At 46.2% G+C, this 19,598-nt stretch overlaps 1 protein-coding gene across 2 annotated transcripts in view; it reads right to left on the bottom strand.

Moving 5' to 3' along the window:
• The window catches only part of TTYH2 (tweety family member 2), an 85,775-nt gene that overhangs the window by 6,853 nt on the left and 59,324 nt on the right, over nucleotides 1-19,598 (bottom strand). For both annotated transcript variants that reach the window (XM_056855523.1, XM_056855515.1), the window contains exons 5-12: nucleotides 16,069-16,164; nucleotides 14,554-14,626; nucleotides 12,497-12,566; nucleotides 10,474-10,529; nucleotides 8,719-8,811; nucleotides 4,346-4,438; nucleotides 4,116-4,258; nucleotides 2,924-3,109 (exon numbers count right to left, since the gene is read on the bottom strand). In XM_056855523.1, the coding sequence (XP_056711501.1) occupies nucleotides 2,924-3,109; nucleotides 4,116-4,258; nucleotides 4,346-4,438; nucleotides 8,719-8,811; nucleotides 10,474-10,529; nucleotides 12,497-12,566; nucleotides 14,554-14,626; nucleotides 16,069-16,164 (810 nt within the window). The remainder of the gene's footprint in view (nucleotides 1-2,923; nucleotides 3,110-4,115; nucleotides 4,259-4,345; nucleotides 4,439-8,718; nucleotides 8,812-10,473; nucleotides 10,530-12,496; nucleotides 12,567-14,553; nucleotides 14,627-16,068; nucleotides 16,165-19,598) is intronic.

Below are 19,598 nucleotides of genomic sequence, written 5' to 3' on the forward strand. Positions count from 1 at the left end.
TCAGCTCTCCTTAGCTCCATCTTTTGCCTATGACACTCACTGAGGGAAACAGAGTCACGCCAGCATGCACTTCCTGCTACACTATGTGAGTGCCCGTGGTGAGCGGAGGGCGGGGCAGTGAGAGTTAAAGAGACAAGGAAAAAGGTATACACATATTCTGTCTTCCCTTGTCATGGTTCGGGAAAGAAACAACTTTGTTCTGCTAGTCTACTAGAACAAAGCTTCTTAAAAGGTGGGTCGTGACCCCATATCGGGTAACTGAACGTGGGAGTCACAAAAAATTGATTTATTATCAGTAAATGTTTGATTTGTGTACCTATTTTATATACCTATATACCCAGGGTTGCATAAAAATTTCCCAGACGAAAAGGGGTTGTGAGTGGAAAAAGTTTAAGAAGCCCTGTACTAGAAAATGGCCAGTGATTGAATATTCTGCCTATGCCTCTGACCTAGGGATTCTCTCAGTTCTCCCCACTACACCTTACCTGGTGTAGGCTGGAAGGGTTGCCATTTCTGCACTAAAGTCAGGTTAAGGTTACTGACCCAACTCTGCTAATTCTATTACAGGCACCTATGCATGTGGTGCAGTCCTTTCAGGGGACTGTATGTAGTACATACAGAGGAAAAACTTGCCCCAAAGCTTACCACTATTTCAAAAACTTCCTCTTTAAGGCATTCTTAAGTGGTACATTTCTGTGTGAGGAATGTTCTGCAGCATGTTGGAAACAGATGTTGGAATCAGCTCCCATTTGTTCCATGTCTGGAATGGGCAGACTAAAGGGTTTGTTTGAGAAACACATGCAGCAAGGAAAGCGGAAACATACTATAGACATTTAACAAGAGACAGCTCTGCTGCTGTCATTTCAAAACTGGCACAGACTGAAATGCAAATTCAAGGGTTTATTTTTAAATTAAGTTTGAACCATTATTAGGTTCAGTCCTATAGTTTCATCCAGATTTTGCAAAAGAAGATTAAGTGGTTCTTTTTCACTGCAAGGAAATCTTATCATTCCTAAGCAACCCTCTTGACTTGACATTTATAACCAAAGAGGGCCACAAAGTCATCTATTTGTGAAATCACCTATAGTATTCTGGATGTGCATGATAAGTTGCAACAGGGAGCCTAGGAAGAAGTCAGGGCCACACCAGTAGTAGCAAGAGGAAGAAGAGAATCAAGGTGTTGAATAAATTTCTTTATTTTTATTTTCTGATCCCGACACATTTTGCTTGTGGCTTCATCAGCAGATCTATCATAGCCTAAGTCTCCAGTCTCACCTTGAGCATTAGGGATCAGGAAATAACAATAAAGAATTTATTCAACCCCTTGATTCTCTTCTTCTGCTTGCAACAGTGAGCCTAACATAAGGAAAGGGGTGTGGAATTGTTTGGCTGGGGAGGGAATGTGTGGGAGTATCTCCCCATTGCTGAAGCAGATGGGCTGATGCTTTCTCACATTGGGATGTGCATCCTAATAAATATAGCATAATGCAGAGAAATGACATCCATACTCAGATATGCAGGATCAGACCTCATGTAAAATGAAGAACTGATACTGGGCAGAACTACAAAGCATAGCGAATGCAGCAACTGGTTGAAAAAATAGCTAAGATACATTCCACATTTCCTTTCTATTAGAACATCTCCCTTTTTGTCTGGTATTGGATCCTATCAAGAACTGGATTCTCTCTCCCCCTCCCCAACACATGACTGCTAAAAGAACAAGCTCAACAAATGGCTAAGGCCCAAACTACGTCTTACTGGTTGCTGAATACCTGCTGGAGGCAGCAGCACACTCCCTGTAACATTTTACTTGGGCCTGACAAAAGAACTTGCCTGTATTGCTGTTCCTTGACCAAGCTCTTCTCCCCTCCTTTCCCAGTCAAGCAACTAATCTCTCAAGAAGAGATGCAAGCAAACAAACAGATGGAAGGGCGTAGGAAGGAGCTAAAGCAGGCAAGCCTTCCTCATCAAATGAAAGCCTGATAGAGCCACTCCAAAAACCATTCCCTAGATAATGAGCTAGCAAACACAGAGAACAGCGATACCCTTTAAACAAAGGGCTGTTTGATGAAAGGAAGAAGAACTGGTTTTTATATGCCAACTTCCTCTACCTTTTAAGGAGAATCAAAACCGGCTCACAATCTCCTTCCCTTCCTCTCCCCACAACAGACACCTTGTGAGACAGATGGGGCTGAGAGAGTTCAGAGAACTGTGACTAGCACAAGGTCACCCAGCTGGCTTCATGTGTAGGACTGGGGAATCAAACCTGGTAAACCAGATTACAGTCCGCCGCTCATGTGGAGGAGTGGGGAATCAAACCCGGTTCTCCAGATTAGAGTCCGCCACTCTTAACCACTACACCACACTGGAGATGTAGAATGGACAACATCAAATGCTTGCAGAGTATTAGCCAACAACATCTGGTCCAACCCCCCCCCCCACACTTATTGCTTTACCCATTTAGTCACTCACACATTCCCTAGGGAATTATCACTTTAGGGACTGCATCCACAAGCCCTTTGAGAAGACCTTCTAGAGTGCCTGCCCAGTTGGCAATACCTGGGATTCCCTTCTGCAACAAGACAAAATTTGTAGAGTTTTAACATCTTGAGTTACCCAGAGCTGATTCATCCACTGGGTAGTTGGAACACATGACCGGGTATCTAGTTTATTGGGGATACTGGATTGCTAGTTGTTAGGAAAATGGGATGGAGTCACATCATGGTTCTCAAACAAGCATGATGAAGAGGAAGCACATGGAAAAGTGACCCATGAGTCTCAGCAGAGGCATGTGATACTGGAGCGTGAGGCATGGGAGGTGACCAAATAGCTTCGGCAATGTCTGAAAAGATCTTGGGACCCACAAAGGTCCATATGTAGGCTTGGGTGCCTAAGATACTGGTGCTGACATTTTTGTACTCACATGTACTCAGACACTGGGGCATTGGAGATGGTCTGTGCTGGAGGTTGGAGACTGGTCTGACTGCCCAGGCTGCTACTGTAGCTGCAGAAACTACGAACCTGCCCACGTGTGGGGTTGTGGGCAGCAATACGCCGAGCCTGGGGGTTGAAAGGGTCTTCATCATCTATGTCATCATATTCCCGGTCCCTGGGGCAGGAGAAACAATGCAATAAGAGTAGGTACAGGACTCCAACTGAGCCCACCATGAACAGGAAATGATAGTGTCCTGCCAACAAAATGGTTACATATGCAGACGAGTGTTGACTGACACTTGCAAAACCCACACAGGTAGGGTACCCCAGTAAAAATGTTGTGGAAGCAACAGAGTCTGGTATTTTAGATATTTTAGAGATCCCCTTCTTGTGGTGTTTCTTAACCAAGCATCAATAAGTAACGGTGAAAAAGTGATCGCTTTAAAACTTCTTCCATCCTTCCCCACAACTGAAAAACACAGATTTAATTTTCTCTACAGACAGAACCCAAAGGCTGGTTCACAGGTTACACAAAAGCATGAGAAGACACCAGACAGTTTATGTGTCCCCAACTCTGACGTGATGTTGGAAGTGGGACTTGCGGCTCTCATAAGCTTGAGAGGTAATCAGCAGCTGATGTTTTAAACCATGGTGATGCACATAAGTTGCATGGGCAAGGCTAGGGGGCCTCTTCTTGGCTGGTCCTTCTCTCCTACCTGCTTGCTTACATTCCTCAACCCCCACCCCCTCTCTCCTGTGTTTTTGGTACATGTATGATGAGCATATGTGGGTCTGTTACCAGGCAGCAGACTCATGAGTTTCCTTAATTGCTTCCAGGAGATCATGTAGGAGTGTTGCTAAGTAACGTCACATTATGCTAGGCAAACCTAAGGTTAAATGGAGGATCCCCATTAGGTGGTATTTAGGATGCTCTTCAGAATCTTTGAAGTGATTTGCGATCAAGGCAGGAGAAAAAGACTTCCCCATGATTCCGATGATACTGTTCCATGAACATAGGCAGCAGAAATAAGCAAGCAAGCAAGCAGAGGTATCAGATTTAGAAAATAAAACCACAGTACACCATTTCCCCCCATTTTTATGCCACCATGAAGAAAACCACCCTCCATGCAACATTCTCTTCCTCCCAGGGCTTGTCCCAGGCAGACTATTCAACATCTTACCTGCTGGCTAAATGCTTCCAGGAATGTGGCATGGCGCAGATGATGGTGGAGAAGGCCATGGCAGCCAACAGAGAAAAGAGGATGAGGTACAACAAGCCTTCCACCCCATCATAGCAGACCCCAACCAAGGCATCCAGATAATCCTGTAATCAGTGGGGAGGAACAAATCAGTTCTTTGCCAATGGCCTGTGCCCCAAAACCACACTGTATACCTTTTGCATTCTGCTCACCTTGTGCAGGCCCCTGCAGTCCAACATGGCAGTTAGTTGGTGGAGGCTAGTCTCCGAGGAGTTGAGTAGCTTCTGCATACCAAGAAGGTCTTTCTGCAGTGAGGGGAAAGTGGTGAAGGAGGATGGCCATAAACAAAGGCTGACAGCGGTGAACAGAACAACATATTCAGTAGGATGGCTTAGCAGCAGTACCAGAGTGGATACATTCCCAAATACACCCAGCAGTGGAGACAAAGCTGGAATTCACAGCCCAGTATTTTTCCTACAGTCCTGAAAAGAATCTTGAGCCTCCTGCAACTTACTCTGGTAACTGTTACCATTGTCATCCTTTGTCAAGCATCACTGCATATTGGAACCGGGGCCTGGAAGGTTCTTTGGCCATTTCCTTGCTCAAAAGCAGAACTGCAGCTATGAATCTATGAAAAAGCAGTCTTTGACACGACACTGGCTGATTTAATGTCCTGGGCAAATAAATGTTTTCATCTAGTGCTGAAAATTCAAGTGGTCTGGAGCTAGGCAAGTTGCTGAGGGCAGAAGACAGTAGGAATAAAGGGACAGTACTTACAATGGAGCCTGAACTGGATGGCCCAGGCAAGCCCAATCTTGTCGGATTTTGGAAGCTAAGCAGGGTTGGCCCTCTTTAGTACTTGGGGGGGGGGGAGACCACCAAGGAAGTCTGGGGTCTCTATGCAGAGGCAAGCAATAGCAAACCACCTCTGTTCACCTCTTGCCTTGAAAACCCTACAAGGTCACCATAAGTTGACTGCGACTTGACAGCCCTTTCCACCACTACCACCTCTCATAGTGCTGGGAAGAGAGAGGTGGGTTGCACAAGGATCAGTACTGGGACCAGAGCTCTGTCACAAATGATTTGGAATTGGGAACAAACAGTGCAGTAGCCAGTTTTGCAGATGATACCAAAATATTTAGGATGGTAGTAGAAAAGAAAAGTGGCTCACGAAAGATCATACCCTACCAGAAATTTTGTTGGTATTTAAGGCGCTACTGGACTCTTGCTCTTTTGTACTGCTATTAACTAACCCATCGTGATTTAGGATGGTGAAAAGCTAGAGGAGGATCTCTCTAAATTGGGTGAGTGGGCAACAGTGTGGCAAATGAAATTCAATGTAAGTGTAATGTGATGTATACCGGAACAAAAAATCCTAAATTTAGGCTGAGATTGAAAGAGATCTTGGAGTGAGGCACTAGTGAAAACTTTAGGAAAGGGACTAAAAAGATGGCCAATATTGTGATGCCCTTGTATAAAACTATGTTGCGGCCTCTTTTGGAATACTGTGCGCCGCTCTGCTTGCTGTATCTCCAAAAGGGTACTGCAAAACTAGAAAAAGTATAAAAGAGGGCCAATCAAGACGATTATGGGTTGGTGCACCTTTCCTATGAGGAAAGGTTGGAGAGACTAGGACTTACCAGCCTAGAAAGAAAAGACAGCTAAGGGGACACATGATAGACGTTTATAAAATTATGCATGGAGTAGAAAGAGTGAATAGAGGGAGCTTTTTCTCCCTCTTCCATAAAACTAGGACTTGGGGGGCGCTCAATGACATTGTTGGGAAATAGACTCAGAATAGACAAAAGGGAATACTTTACTTAATCAGTAATTAAACTGTGGAATTCACTCTCAGCAGAGGTCGTGATGCCCACGAGCATAGATAGCTTTAACAGGGAGTTAGATGGATTCATGAAGGACCGCTCTATTAATGGCTACGAGCCATGGTGACTGAAGGGAGCCTCCATATCCAGAGGCAGCAAACTTCTGAATTCAGCCTCTGTGCTCTATTTTATTTGTCTCTCCAGGGCAACTGGCTGGTCATTGTGTGAAACAGTTTGCTGGATTATGTGAACCACTGGTCTGATCTGGCAGGCTCATCTCTCAGAACTCTCTCAGCCCCACCTACCTCACAAGGGGTCTGTTGTGGGGGGGGGGGGAAGGGAAGGCAATTGTAAGCCACTTTGAGACTCCTTAAAGGTAAAGCAGGGTATAAAAACTAACTCTTCCTCTTCTTCTGAGGACATACCATATGCCTGGCACCACAACTGAGAAAACCCTGCACCTGATGCTGACCTAACCTCAGAAAATTAGAGAAGGCTGAGCAGGACCTAGGGCTGTCGATTTGGTTCGTCCCAAACTGAAAAACAGCCAAATTTCCCGATTCGGCAGTTTTTAGTTCAGATGGAACCGAACTCAAAAAAGGTGGGAAAACGGGGAGCCGAATTCAGCGAATTCGGGGTGTTCAGCGAATAAATTCGGCAAATTTGGGGTTCGGTGCAGCAGAATAACCATCAGTTAGTAAGCAGCATTCTCCTGCAGCCAATCGGTGGCCAAGCTGGGTCTTCTTCTGGCCAGTCAGTTTGAGCGATTGAGTGCATGAGCCCAGCTGCTGCGCGGCCCGGGAAAAGAAAGAGAGAGTATCTGTTTGTGTGTGAGAGAGAAATCCCCGTGTGGGGGGGTGCTTGTGCACATTTGCTCCTTTCTGTGGCTGCAGGGGGTGCTTTTTGGGGGGTAGAGACCCCAAACTTTCAGCGGAGCTTCAAAGGACCCTTCTTGCGAGACCCCCCAAGTTTTGTAAACATTGGGTCAGGGGGTCCCGAGATATGGGGTCCCCCCTTTTCCCTATTGGGATGAATGGGATCAGCCAATCCTGTATGCATCTCGAGAGCGGCAAATCCAAGGCAAAACCTCCTATGCTTAAATGGAATCGTATTGGATTATCCAGTCTTCCCAGTCCCTCCTGATGGAACAGAAGACATCCACAGTAAGACCCCTTTTGGGGCTTTAATCTATAATTTTTCTCCTGTGTGTGGGGGGGAAGCAGAGTCTGTGTGTATGTGTGGGGAGGGAGCAGTGTGGGGGGGAGCCAAAGGGGGCTTTCGCCTATTCTGCCTGGGGGGGTGTGCCCCCTCGAGTCTCTCTCTCCCTGGTTTGAGAGGGGGCTTCAGTTGTGTGTCCTCAGGTTTTCCCTCATTCATAAGATCGGTTAAGTCTATTTTGATGCTTGCTCAAAACTGGTTTTCAAATTGTGACTTAAAGAATGCATTTGCCTGGTCCCGAGTCCGATGCAAAAGGGGAAATTCCACCCCCTCCGGCTCCTGCTCCTTATGCTTAGCTAGCATGCCTCTGTCCCTTTCCATGGTTTGCAAACTCCCAGGCATCACCTGTTGCTTTGCATGGTTGTGTTGCTTTGCATGGTTTGCAAACTTCTTCTGTCCCTTTCCATGGTTTGCAAACTCCCAGGCGTCAGGTGTTGCTTTGCATGGTTGCAAACATGATGGTTTGCATGGTTGTGTTGCTTTGCATGGTTTGCAAACTTCTTCGCACCTGCCCTGCCCTTGGGGCTGGGAGCTTTGAGTGGGCAGCAAGCTCTGCTAATTGCAAATGCACATTAAGGAGGGGGGACCCCTTTCGGGGCCCATATCTCAGCCCCCGCTGATCCAATCTTTACAAAACTTGTGGGTTATTGCAAGAAGGGTCCTTTGAAGCTACGCTGAAGGTTTGGGACCTCTACCCCCCAAAATGCCCCCCTCGGAGCCGTGGAAAGGTGCGGTTGTGATTTTAATGGCTTTATTCGGCCTAATTTTTCCCCGAACTCCGGACCTCATGCCGAATTGCACGGACCCGAAGTGACTTCGGCATTTCCCTAATAAAATGGGCCGAATTTTGTCGAATCCAAATTTTACTGAATTTTTTTTTTCAACAGCCCTAGCAGGACCTCTGTTGGTGATCTTAATTGACAGGAGCATGTGCCTGGCATGACTTGCTCAAGATATGCTGAGTCATGGTCAGGGTTCCTATCTCTATAAATCTGCAAGAACACACATAGGAATGTGCCTTACACTGACTCAGACTAATTGGTCTATTGAGTCCAACAATGTCTGCTCTCACTGGCAGTGGCTCTCCAGAGTTTCAAGTGCAGATCTTTCATATCATGTACTACCCAACCCTTTTGAGACTGGAGATGCCAGGGATTGAACCTGGTACCCATGGCAAAGCATATGGTCCACGGCTGAGCCATGGCCACTCCCCATACCAGCAATTTCTAAATGGTATGAGAGACTGCTTCCAGGATAGTTGCAGCACAGACTATTTGGTCTCCTGGCTCACTTATCCTACTCCATGTTAAGGGCATCCATGCCTTCCTAACTGCATGCTTTATTCTTTCTCCTGTTTGCCAGCACTTCAATTGGTCCACAGCAGAATCTGGCATTCTCTATGCTATGCCCCTCCTCTATTACAGCTAGCCTAAGAGAAAGTACAAATTTGTTTAGAGTCCCAGTTTTAAATGTATATTCAAAAATTTCCACAGATGGACCCTCAAAGTCATGCACTGCTCCTTAGGATAACATATGCTTTTTACCGCAGCAGAAGGGAAAATGGGTACAGCAAATTGCATCAGTCCTTGGATCTGGATCTGCATGGTAGTGAGAGAACGCTGGTAGATGGTCAGAGCCTGCAAACAAAGAACAGCACAAAATCATCCAAGCTTTGACTCATCAGGCCAGGGGTCCCAATATCCTGCACTATCACCCAAGTACTAATAGATAGATAGAGACTACTCTGTAACAACGAATTTTCATTGCAGCCGTACAAAATTTTTGCTACCTGAGAGGTTATTGAGGGATTATCATTTTGTAGGAGCTTTTCTACCTTTTCTCTTTCCCTGTCGGGTCCCATTCTCAGTATGAGGGGCTCAGTGAACTTAGAACGGGGTATAGTGTAAAAGTTACAGTTCAGGAGAACATGCTCAGTGGTTTCTAAATCCCCGGATTTGCAGGGGCATAGTCTCTTTGCCCTGGGTACCTTCTTGAATTTCCCCTCTAACATAGCAGAGGGTAAGGCTGCGCACCTAGCCAAGGTAAAAGCCCTCCTATATTTGTTTATCTCTAAGTAACGGAGATAGGCTGCTGGTGAAAGGATAAATTTGGAGTGGGGGGGAGCCATAAATTGGGGCACTCTTGCTAGATCTACTTGTCACTCAGTATCTTTAACCCTTTCATTTATAGTTGACTTAGCTTGATCCCACCCTAACTGAAGTAGTGCTAGGGGGGTAAAACCCAGGTTATTTAGTTTGTCTTCAATGGCTATTATCTACTTTGACCTAAAGGTATCACAAAGAATCAGTGGAAGAAGACCCTTGAGGATGAAATTAATTTTCAGCCAGAGATAAAGCGAGGAAAAGACAACCCTTGCCTCCACCTTCATCATGCCAGTTTCTAAACGAATCATAGCATTTGATACACATCTTGGCAATTGCAGGGCAGCTCTAAGAGACTTAGATTGCACTCGTTCCACGGGAATAAGACATGAGGGTGGAGAGTCAAGTTGTGTTCCATATAACATTTGTGCTAGAGTTTTCGCCTGAAAAAGTTTAAGGGCGGCTGGAATATAGTGTGTCCCTTTGGTCCGGAGAAAATTTATTATTGAACAGGCTGATCTTTCCCCTAAATTGGCAACATAGGTATTATGGGCCAGCTTGGAGCCAGATGCCTGGATTGTCGTTCCAAAATATCTGAATTGGGTTACCAGTTCCAACCAATGGCCATTTATGCTCCACCTCCTATAATTAGGGCGATTACCAAAAGCCATTACTTTTGTTTTGTCATAATTAATAGTCAGGCGTTCCTTCTCACAGAACGTTCCAAACCCAAGTACTGGAGAGCGTCAGTCCCTTCAAACGTACAGGTCAACGTCGGCCTCCTCCAAATCCGAGAAGCTAGGTCTTAATTGCCAAGGAAGACCCAAAATACCATGGCCGTGAAAGCTACAGAAGATGGATCTCTCTGCTTAAAGGATCCCCAACAACCATGTCATAGCTTATTATGAATGGCTGCCCCTTTCTACTGACAGCTTTGGAATGCAGGGGCATGCCAAGATTTAGGGAAGCCACGAGGCATGCATCCAAAGGAAAACATCATTGTTGAATTATGCTCAGTTATCATAACCAAGAGCCCATTTCCTTGGATAGACTTCACAGGACAGAGCCAAGGGACTCAATTCTCCAAAGAGGGAGCCAGAAAGTTACATTAATTCCTGAAATAATGCAGTTTTCTCTGCCCAGTAAGGGTTGAAGTGCGGAGCTCTCTGATGAGAGCACATGTGGTCAAGCACATACCTGCTGGAAGGGGTTGGTTAGACTCTGGCTGCAATACAGGTAATAGCGAACTATCTCTACAAAGAAAAAAACACAAGGGGGAAGCATCAGTCACAGTGGCACCCACTGTAGTTCAACACAGCTTTAGCAACCTCTAGTTTAGATTACAGCTTGTCCAGTGTTATAGTTTCATGCCACTTGGAAGAGGAAGGGGGGCAGTATCAACAGTGCATTTCACTTCTCAGTTCATCAGCTGCAACAGGCAAGTGCTGGGCTAACTGAGGAGTCAGCTCAGAGAACATCCTTTTAAAATAAGCCACTTGTTATTTAAGCTAAACTCAACTCTGACACAAGCACAGCTATGGCTGTGGGCACTCCGCACACAGCTAGGCTTACATTCCTACAGTTTAAATCTGCTGCAGCATTATTGCTTGAACCATGTCCTTTGTCTATCATCTTCCAGACCTCTTGCAGGATGGGAGATGTGCCACTAGACTGGAGGAGGGAGAATGTTATCCCATTTTTCAAAAAGGAAGGAGGGGTGACCCAGGAAACGACAGGCCAGTCAGTTTGACTTCTGTCCCAGGGAAGATACTGGAGCAGATATTAAAGATGTCAAACGGTGAGCATCTGAAGGCCAAGCTGGTGATCTGGGGAAGTCAGCATGAATTTGTCCCCAACAGGTCCTGCCAAACCAACCTCATTTCCTTCTTTAATCAAGTGACGAGCTTACTGGATCGAGGGACTGTGGTCGATGTTGTTTACTTGGATTTCAGCAAAGCTTTTGACAGGATTCCCCATGATGTTCTGATGGGTAAACTAGAGGGCTGTGGACTGGACTCATAGTTAGGTTGATAGGGAACTGGTTGGAGAACCACACTCAAAGAGTAGTTGTCAATGGCATTTCATATGAATGGAGGGAGGTGTCCAATGGGGTGCCACAGGGCTTGTTTCTGGGCCCGGTACTTTTCAACATTTTTATAAAGGATATGGATGAGGGTGTGGAGGGGCTAATCATTAAATTTGCAGATGACACCAGATTGAGAGGAGCAGTGAACACACCAGAAGATCAAGATAGCATTCAACGAGATCTGAGCACACTGGGAAAATGGGCAGATGTGAACAAGATGCAATTCAACAAGGATAAGTGCCAAGTTCTACACCTGGGTAACAAAAATGAGGGACATGCACACTGGATGTGGGATACACTTCTGGGTAGCAGTGTGTGTGAACAAGATCTTGGGGTATGAGTGGACCGTAAGTTAAATAGGAGCAGCCAGTGTGATGCGGCGACAAAAAAACTAATGTAATCTTGGGGTGTATCAACTGAGGCATAATATCTAAATAACAAGATGTCATAATTCCACTATACACTGCATTGGTCAGGCCACACCTGGAGTATTGTGTGCAGTTCTGGAGGCCTCACTTCAATAAGGATGTGGACAGAATGGAGTAGGTGCAGAGGAGAGCAATGATCAGGGGCCCGGAGAACAAGCCCTACGAGGAAAGGCTAAGGGACTTGGGAAAGTTTAGTCTGGAAAAGAGGAGGTTGAGGGGGGACATGATTGCTCTCTTTAAGTATGTGAAGGGCTGTCACTTAGAGGAGGGCGAGGAGCTATTCCTTTTGGCAGCAGAGGATAGGACTCACAATAATGGGTTTAAATTGCGGGCGGAAAGGTACTGGCTGGATATTAGGATTTTTTTTAACAGTAAAAGTTGCTCGACAGTGGAATCAGCTATCTAGGGAGGTGGTGAGCTCCCCCTCACTGGCAGTCTTCAAGCAGCGGCTGGACAAACACTTGTCAGGGATGCTCTAGGCTGATCCTGCATTGAACAGGGGGTTGGACTAGATGGCCTGTATGGCCCCTTCCAACTCTATGATTCTATGAACTCTAGAGACATCCTACAGAGAAGTATGCCGGTTTGTGCAGGGATGCTATTTGGGTTTCATAAACTGTTGCCAGTGATGTGTCTCTTTGTCCAGTGGTTCTGAAAGCAGAGTTTGGGTACCTGGTATCAATATGGCAAGAGCAAAACCCGTTACCTGCACTGAGGCCACTTTGCGTCATGTTCAGGATAATCTTGTCCGGGGCGACACAGAAATCACTGGTACCCTGCAAGAAGTGCATGAAAAAGGAAGCCACTGTGATGACTGCAAGTGGGACTAGGAAGCATTTTCACACATGAGGCTTAAACTGATCTTGGCATCTCCCATACCTATATTATGAATGTACATCGATAGAAGAAGCATTTTGCTTCAAAAAAATTGCTGTCTGACTTTCTCTCCTGAATTAAATCAGCCTCTGGTATGGTGGAAGATGAAAGCAGAGTGGTCAGGAGTAGGGCTGTTGAAAAAGAAATTCGGTAAAGTTCGGCTTCAGCAAAATTCGGCCCTTTTAAATTCGGGCCGTGCCGAAGTCTGAACTCCCCCGCTTCGGATCCCCGAAATTCGGCGGGAGATCCGGAGTTCGGGGAAAAATTCGGCCGGGTCTTTGAAGTACTGGGCGCCGCCTGGCCAGGCGGCGCCCACCACTTCAAAAAGTTTGGGATGTTCGGGAATAAATTCAGCAAATTCAGGGTTCGGGGAAGCAGCAGAGGGGCGGGGGGTCTTTAAAGCCCTCAGCACAGAGGGGCTTGACAACCCATCCCCCCTCTTCCCGGGACTCCCGGGAAGAGGGGCGGGGGGTTGTCAAGCTCCTCTGCGCTGTCTGCGAGGGCAGGGCAGAGGGGTTTAAAGACCCCCACCCCTCTTCCCGGGAGACCCGGGCAGAGGGGGGACGGGTTGTCAAGCCCCACTGCGCTGAGGGGTTTAAAGACCCCCTGCCCCTCTGCTGCTGACCCAAACCCCGAATTTATTCCTGAACACCCCGAACTTACTGAATTCGGCTCCCTGTTTTCCCGCCTTTTTTGAGTTCGGTTCATCCCGAACTAAAAACCGCCAAATCAGGGGAAATTCAGCTGTTTTTTTCGGTTCGGGACGAACCGAATCGACAGCCCTAGTCAGGAGGCTGCAAAACCAGGGAAATACTTCCTGATCAATGGGATCTGCTTGGTGCTGCTGAAAGAATGGAATTGACAAATTGACTAATTGACAAATGGCAGAAAAGGCGCCGAGTGCCTAACTTCTTGCCCCAAAATCTAACAGAGGAACGACATTCCACTAGTTCTTCTTAAAGGGGGACTGGCACAAACATGGCTCAACTCCGGCAGTCCATTTCCCAAAAATGGAAGAGCGCTTCCACTGGCTGGGCTGGTGGATTTCACTGATTTCCCCCTCCCCCGCCCCCTTACAGACCCTCCAGTTTACACCCTCTGCTGGTTATGAGGATCCCCAAACACAGCCAGGAACAACGTTTCAGTGGGTTGCAATGCAAGGGCCAGGCCAGAAAGTACTCCTTTGTGAACTCTGCGACACTCGCAGATCTAGTAGGATCTAAGTTACGGAATACTGAAGTTCTGCTGCCATTGGAAGCCCAGCATATAATACAGTGCAGCCCAGGGAAAAGCAGAAAAACAAAACAAGTCTCAAGACCTCTTCACACCCTTTAATAATCAGCCCTTTCGTACTCACAATCAGGCTGGCAGTGGGAATCCCAAGGCATGTGAGTAACCAAGAGGCTATATTACCCTGAATGTTGGGAGGGCAGGAAAGACTGAACAGTATACACAGCAAGAGAACAAAAGTGTTTGCCCTGGCATAAGTGCAGCCTTATCAGCAGGCCTTTTGCACCTACCCATTGGAAAGCTCACAGACAGCCCCTAGTTACCAGTAAGAGAGGCTGCATTAGCCAGAGAAGACGCATGCAAAATGCACAAATGCACATGAAGTTGCCTTATGGTTTATCAAAGTAAGTTTTCTACTCAGACTGGCAGTGGCTCATCAGGACCACAGACAGAGGTCTGTCCCATCTATTATTTGACCTTTAAAAAAAAACCTAGAGGTGGCAGGGATTGAACCTGGGACTGTCTGCATGCAAAGCAGATGCTTTACCACTGATCCAAAGCCCTCATGATGCACTGAGCTACTGATTCAAGCACTCAGAGTGACCTCAGCTTTATTAAACTGGTTAGTAAAAGGGAAGCAGCTGTTGTTGTGCTTACCACTGCTGCCGCAACATCCACTGAAAAGGAGCCCCAGCTGAGAATGAGTATGAACAGCCCACAGCACAGCATCCTATGGACAAAGGCAGACAGCAAGAGCACAGAAGTGGGGTTTACTGGGAAGACAAGTCTAGGAACTATTTATTTTTTATTTTATTAAATTTATACCCCACCCTTTCCCGGCCAAAACTAGGCTTAGAAATCCCACAGCTGCCTGCACCATTTATCACTTAGTTTCTAAGTGGTAATCTTTGTCACACTAGCTTTTAAAACAACCCCCGGAGGCAGATCGTTATCACATCCAGATGCAGGCCACAAGCCACACACTGGGACCACCAGAGAGGTAGGAGGAGATCAATGCAGGTTGCTCAGTTCCAAGTCTAACTAACTGGGCAAGACTCCTGCCTCATGATCTGTACTGGACAACTCCTGCCCAAGACGTATCACATCTGTTCATGCAGATCTGTGGACACCCAACACATATCTGCATTGAAAAATTTGTGCAAGACATAATGTGTGAACAACTATGAAAGTATCTGATTTCCTTGTTATCAACCGTTCTAGGAGCGCTCATACCACATAGTTATGTAATAAGTGGCGAAAAGGGTAATTAACCAGTGTAAGAACTAGCCTAAGTACCCACCAAGTACACAAATACCTGCTCTCTCCAGTGCTCACAAACCTGTGCCATAGAAGGAAACTGCAGTCTGTGCTAAGCAATATAGAGTGGGCATCTTGAACACATAAGGCTTACTTACACTGAGTCAGACCACTGGCCTATCAAGGTCAGCATTATTTACTCAGATGTGCAGTGAGGCTCTGGTAGAGGTCTTTCTTGTCATCTACTATATAAGCCCTTTTTTTCTTTCTTTTTTTACACATACACATGAAGTTGCTTATACTGAATCAGACCATTGGTCCATGAAGGTCAATAGTGTCTATTCAGATTGGCAGCGGCTCTCCAGAGTCTGAGGCAGAGGTCTTTCACATCACCTACTGCTGGTCCTTTATAATTGGAGATGCCGGGGACTGAACCTGGAACCTTCTACATACAAAGCAAATGCTGTACCACTGAGCCATGGCCTCACCCTGACGGGGATCTTCATTGGCCCATCATCTGCTCATCCCACATTCTGACCCATTAGCCTTGCCTGGCTGCAGACACAGTAATGCAAGGGAAGAAAGGTTGCTAAGAGGAAATGAGAAAGCCAGGCCAAACAGCCTGGTGGTACAGCTGAAACAGAGAAACAGGGGTGGGGAGAAAGGCAGTCTCCTGCAGAACCTGTAGTGAGATGAACCCCAATTCCCTGGTGCCTAGAAAGCCAAGATAGGAAGAATGAAATTGCTCCATGCGGACAACCTAGGTAAGAACCCATTTCTTCTAGGGGCTACAAGGTAGGGAAGTCCCACAAGCCATTGCCTGGAAAAGGTACTCTCTCCAGTTCCACACAATGTCAGACACCTTCTGCATATAGATATGCCAGCACACCCCATGCAATGGCTGTGGGTACTTACGTAATAAGAAGATATTTTGAGTGCTTAGCCAGCCCCAGGCAAGCGATAAGGCAGATCACCAAATCTAGGATGAACAGCAAGAGGTAGGAGAGCCACCTGGGGAGAAAGGAAGCTGGTAAGACCCAGGCAGACCTGCAGAAATCCTAGGCATCAGTGGCAGCCAGCATAGGGCATATCAGCACCTGAGACAGGTAACAAAAAACCAGAAAGATTGTTCCTCAGTAGCAATGGATTAATTTCATAGCAATTCTGCTGGATTTCCCCAAATATGCATGTGTGAAAACTACAGATCCACCTTTTGTGGAGATTTGCAGGCACACCAATGAAGAAAGCAAGGATTACAATATTTAAATGGACTGTGAATGGCTGTGGCTGCATTATAAATTGAAGGATCAGCTGGGCCTTCATTTAGACTAGAAAATCCCTGGATAGCCCAGGCTAGCCTGATCTTGTCAGGTCCCAGAAGCTAAGCAGGGTTGACCCTGGCAAGTATTTGGGTGGGAGACCACCAAGGAATACCAGAGTCGTGACTCGGAGGCAGGCAATGGCAAAACCACCTCTGAATACCTGTAGCCTTGAAAACCCTATGGGGCCGCCATAAGTCAGCTGTGACTTGATGGCAAAAAAAGAAAAAATCCCAGTTTCTCTTTCAAATTCTACCTTTCCTGAGGATTTTGCAATATATATCACAGAAAAAAGTACCAATTATTTTGGGGCAGGGATATGTTTTTGTGGATACCATTATTGTGTGAAAATGCAGTGAGTGAGTCAATCACAAGGATTTATTTGTGTGTGTGGGAGCACAATTTTGATTGCAGACACGTTTATGAATGCTCTGAGATTCTAGTCCTCATTGTGCAGGAAAAAAGCAGCTTGAAAACATGCAGTTACAACAAGCTCCTCTTTTCTTTCATCATTAAAAAGACTGATACAATTATATAGAAGCTTGTTGAATGAAAAAATGAGATACCGTGCTTGGGTTGTGTACCCTGTTCATGTGGGGAGAGGAACACAATATAGAAGGAACAAACAACTAAGGCTTTTGATTTGGTAAAAACCGAACCGAAAAAAAGCATTGGCAAAGTGGCTGTGTTCAGAAGCTTTAGTGTGATCTTCACAATGTATCTCAATGGAGAAGCTGGGCTTTAAACGGTGGGAAAGTTCACCCAGAGCCTCCAAAGAGATACAATGTATCCAGATACATTAAGATACATTGCAAAGATCACACTAAAGCATCTGACTACAGCCACTTTGCCAATGCTTTTCAATGGAGAAGGATGGGGTGACCCCTTCCAGACCCCACAACTCTGGACCTCTGACCCAATCTTTACCAAACATGGGTGTTCTTGAAAGGAGAGTCCCTTCTAGCTACCCTGAAAATTTGGGACCTCTACCTCCAAAAATGCCCCCCCAGGAGCCGTGGAAAGCTGCAAAAAGCCCCCATAGGGTTTAAATGGCCAAATTTTTCGAGAAACCCGAATTTAAAACCCAGTTTCTACCTTTACCGGTATAGGAAATTCGGCATTTGGGTTTTCCCGAGGAAAAAGAAGGCCAATAAACCCGAACCTGAATGTTACCAAAATTCTTTTCCCAACAGCCCTACAAACAACTGCTACAGTTAGAAGTTATTCAAGATAAGGTGGTAACAACCCTGTTTGCATCCTCCTGGATCTCCCTTCCTCAGCCTGAGAACTTTGAGTGCCATCTTGTTACCACAAGAGGTGGTCCTCAACAACTTACTTCCAGTGGCAGCCTGGAATGAAGCATCCTTTCCAGCTTTACTCTTGTGGCAATCAAAGCACTTTCCCTACAAGTTCTCCCTTGATATTCTAACCACACTGGGTGCAGAGCTCAGTGATTGAGAATTTCAGCATTTCGTAGCCCACAAGGTTATGAAAATAGGGTTGCAAGGTTGTATGAAATGCCTGCTGAAATACTGAAAATGTGTCTCTGTGCACTGAGCAGTCACAAACATATGAAGCTGCCGTATACTGAGCCAGACCATCGGTCCATCCTGCTCAATACTGTCTACTCAGACTGGCAGCAGCTGTCCAGGGTCTCAGCAGAGAAAGGTCTTTCTAAATACCTGCAACCTGAATTTCTTCAACTGTAGATGCTGGGGATTGGTACCCCAGCCTTCTGCATGCAAAGCATTGAGCCACAACTTCCCCCCATCTCAATAGGTAAGGGAGCACCTTCACAGTCATGGAGCGTGAGAAATGAGGCAACCAAGTTGCCTACTGTGTTCTAGGATATAAGAAGGTGTTCTATACCAATCTGATACCTCAGTGTTGTCTCTTTCAATTGGCAGTGGCTCTCTAAAGCCTTTCCCGATACCCTCTAGCAAAATCATTTTGAGGACTGAACCTGGGACCTTAAGCTTTTAAAAAATGTACCCCAGTATCACTGGGCCCCAGTTCCTACACCATAAACAGCAGAAGCAAATTATGCTGCCCACATGCTTAAGGAACAGATAGCAGAATTCATTTTTTCCTCAGCAAGGAGTCTAAGCTGCTTTGATGTAGGGTTTCTGTTCAAAGCAAAGCATTTGTGGTGGTGATGGAAAGTGCTGTCAAGTTGCAACCAACTTATGGTGACCCTGTAGGGTTTTCAAGGCAAGAGACAGTTCAGAGGTGGTTTGCCACTGCCTGCATCTGTGTAATGACCCTGGACTTCCCTGGTGGTCTCCCAACCAAATACTAACCAAGGCCAACCCTGGTCAGCTTCCGAGCCTGGGCTATCCTGGTCAGGGCACAGCTTAAGTAGCAATGGGCATTATCACTAGCCAGATTTGGTGGCTCTTCAGTTGTTTTAGCACAAGATACCCCCTTGCTCTGAAAAGGCAGATGTTGCCATGACACACCGCAGCTCATATTGTGCTATATGTGTGAGTGATATGCAGGCAAGCCTCATCTCTGGAGCATGGGAGCAAATTCTCCCTTCCACTTGCTGGTGGCTTTATATCTCTGCTACCCTGCAGATGATGCTGTGCTCTTGTTTTACTCACAGTGAGTGGTTTTCTGCTTCATTAACACTATAGAGGAGGGGAAGGGTGAGATCAGAAGAGTCTTCCTTCTTTTAATCACCGCCTGGAATCAGCAAGGACCCAATTACAATTCTGCTGCTGAAGCCAAGAGCTGGGTGCAAGCAGGATGCAGCTTGGAGTCCACCTTCACGGCTCTCCTTGGGAAGCTGCTAAGTTTGGAAGAAAAAGGCCACCAGTGGAGTGGGGGGAGCATTTCAGGATTTTTAACCCCCCACACTAGTATATTCCAACCCTTGCAACCTACTGAAGACAGCTTTCCTGAACAGCTTACAGTACGAATGTACATTCTGTAAACCGAAAGATCATGCACATCCCAAAGCCTAATGGGGAATTCAACGCACACTGCAGCTGGAAGCGCAGTGAAGCAAGTGTATAATTTGTCCCATGCTCAGCCAAGCCCATTTTTTCCAAACCACAGCAAGCTGAAAAAAATTAACTTGGCCGCATGATAGAACCATCAAGTGACCACTTTCCTCTGCAACCT

The sequence above is a fragment of the Euleptes europaea genome, chromosome 1 (assembly GCF_029931775.1).
Source record: "Euleptes europaea isolate rEulEur1 chromosome 1, rEulEur1.hap1, whole genome shotgun sequence".
Classification (NCBI taxonomy): Eukaryota; Metazoa; Chordata; class Lepidosauria; order Squamata; family Sphaerodactylidae; genus Euleptes; species Euleptes europaea.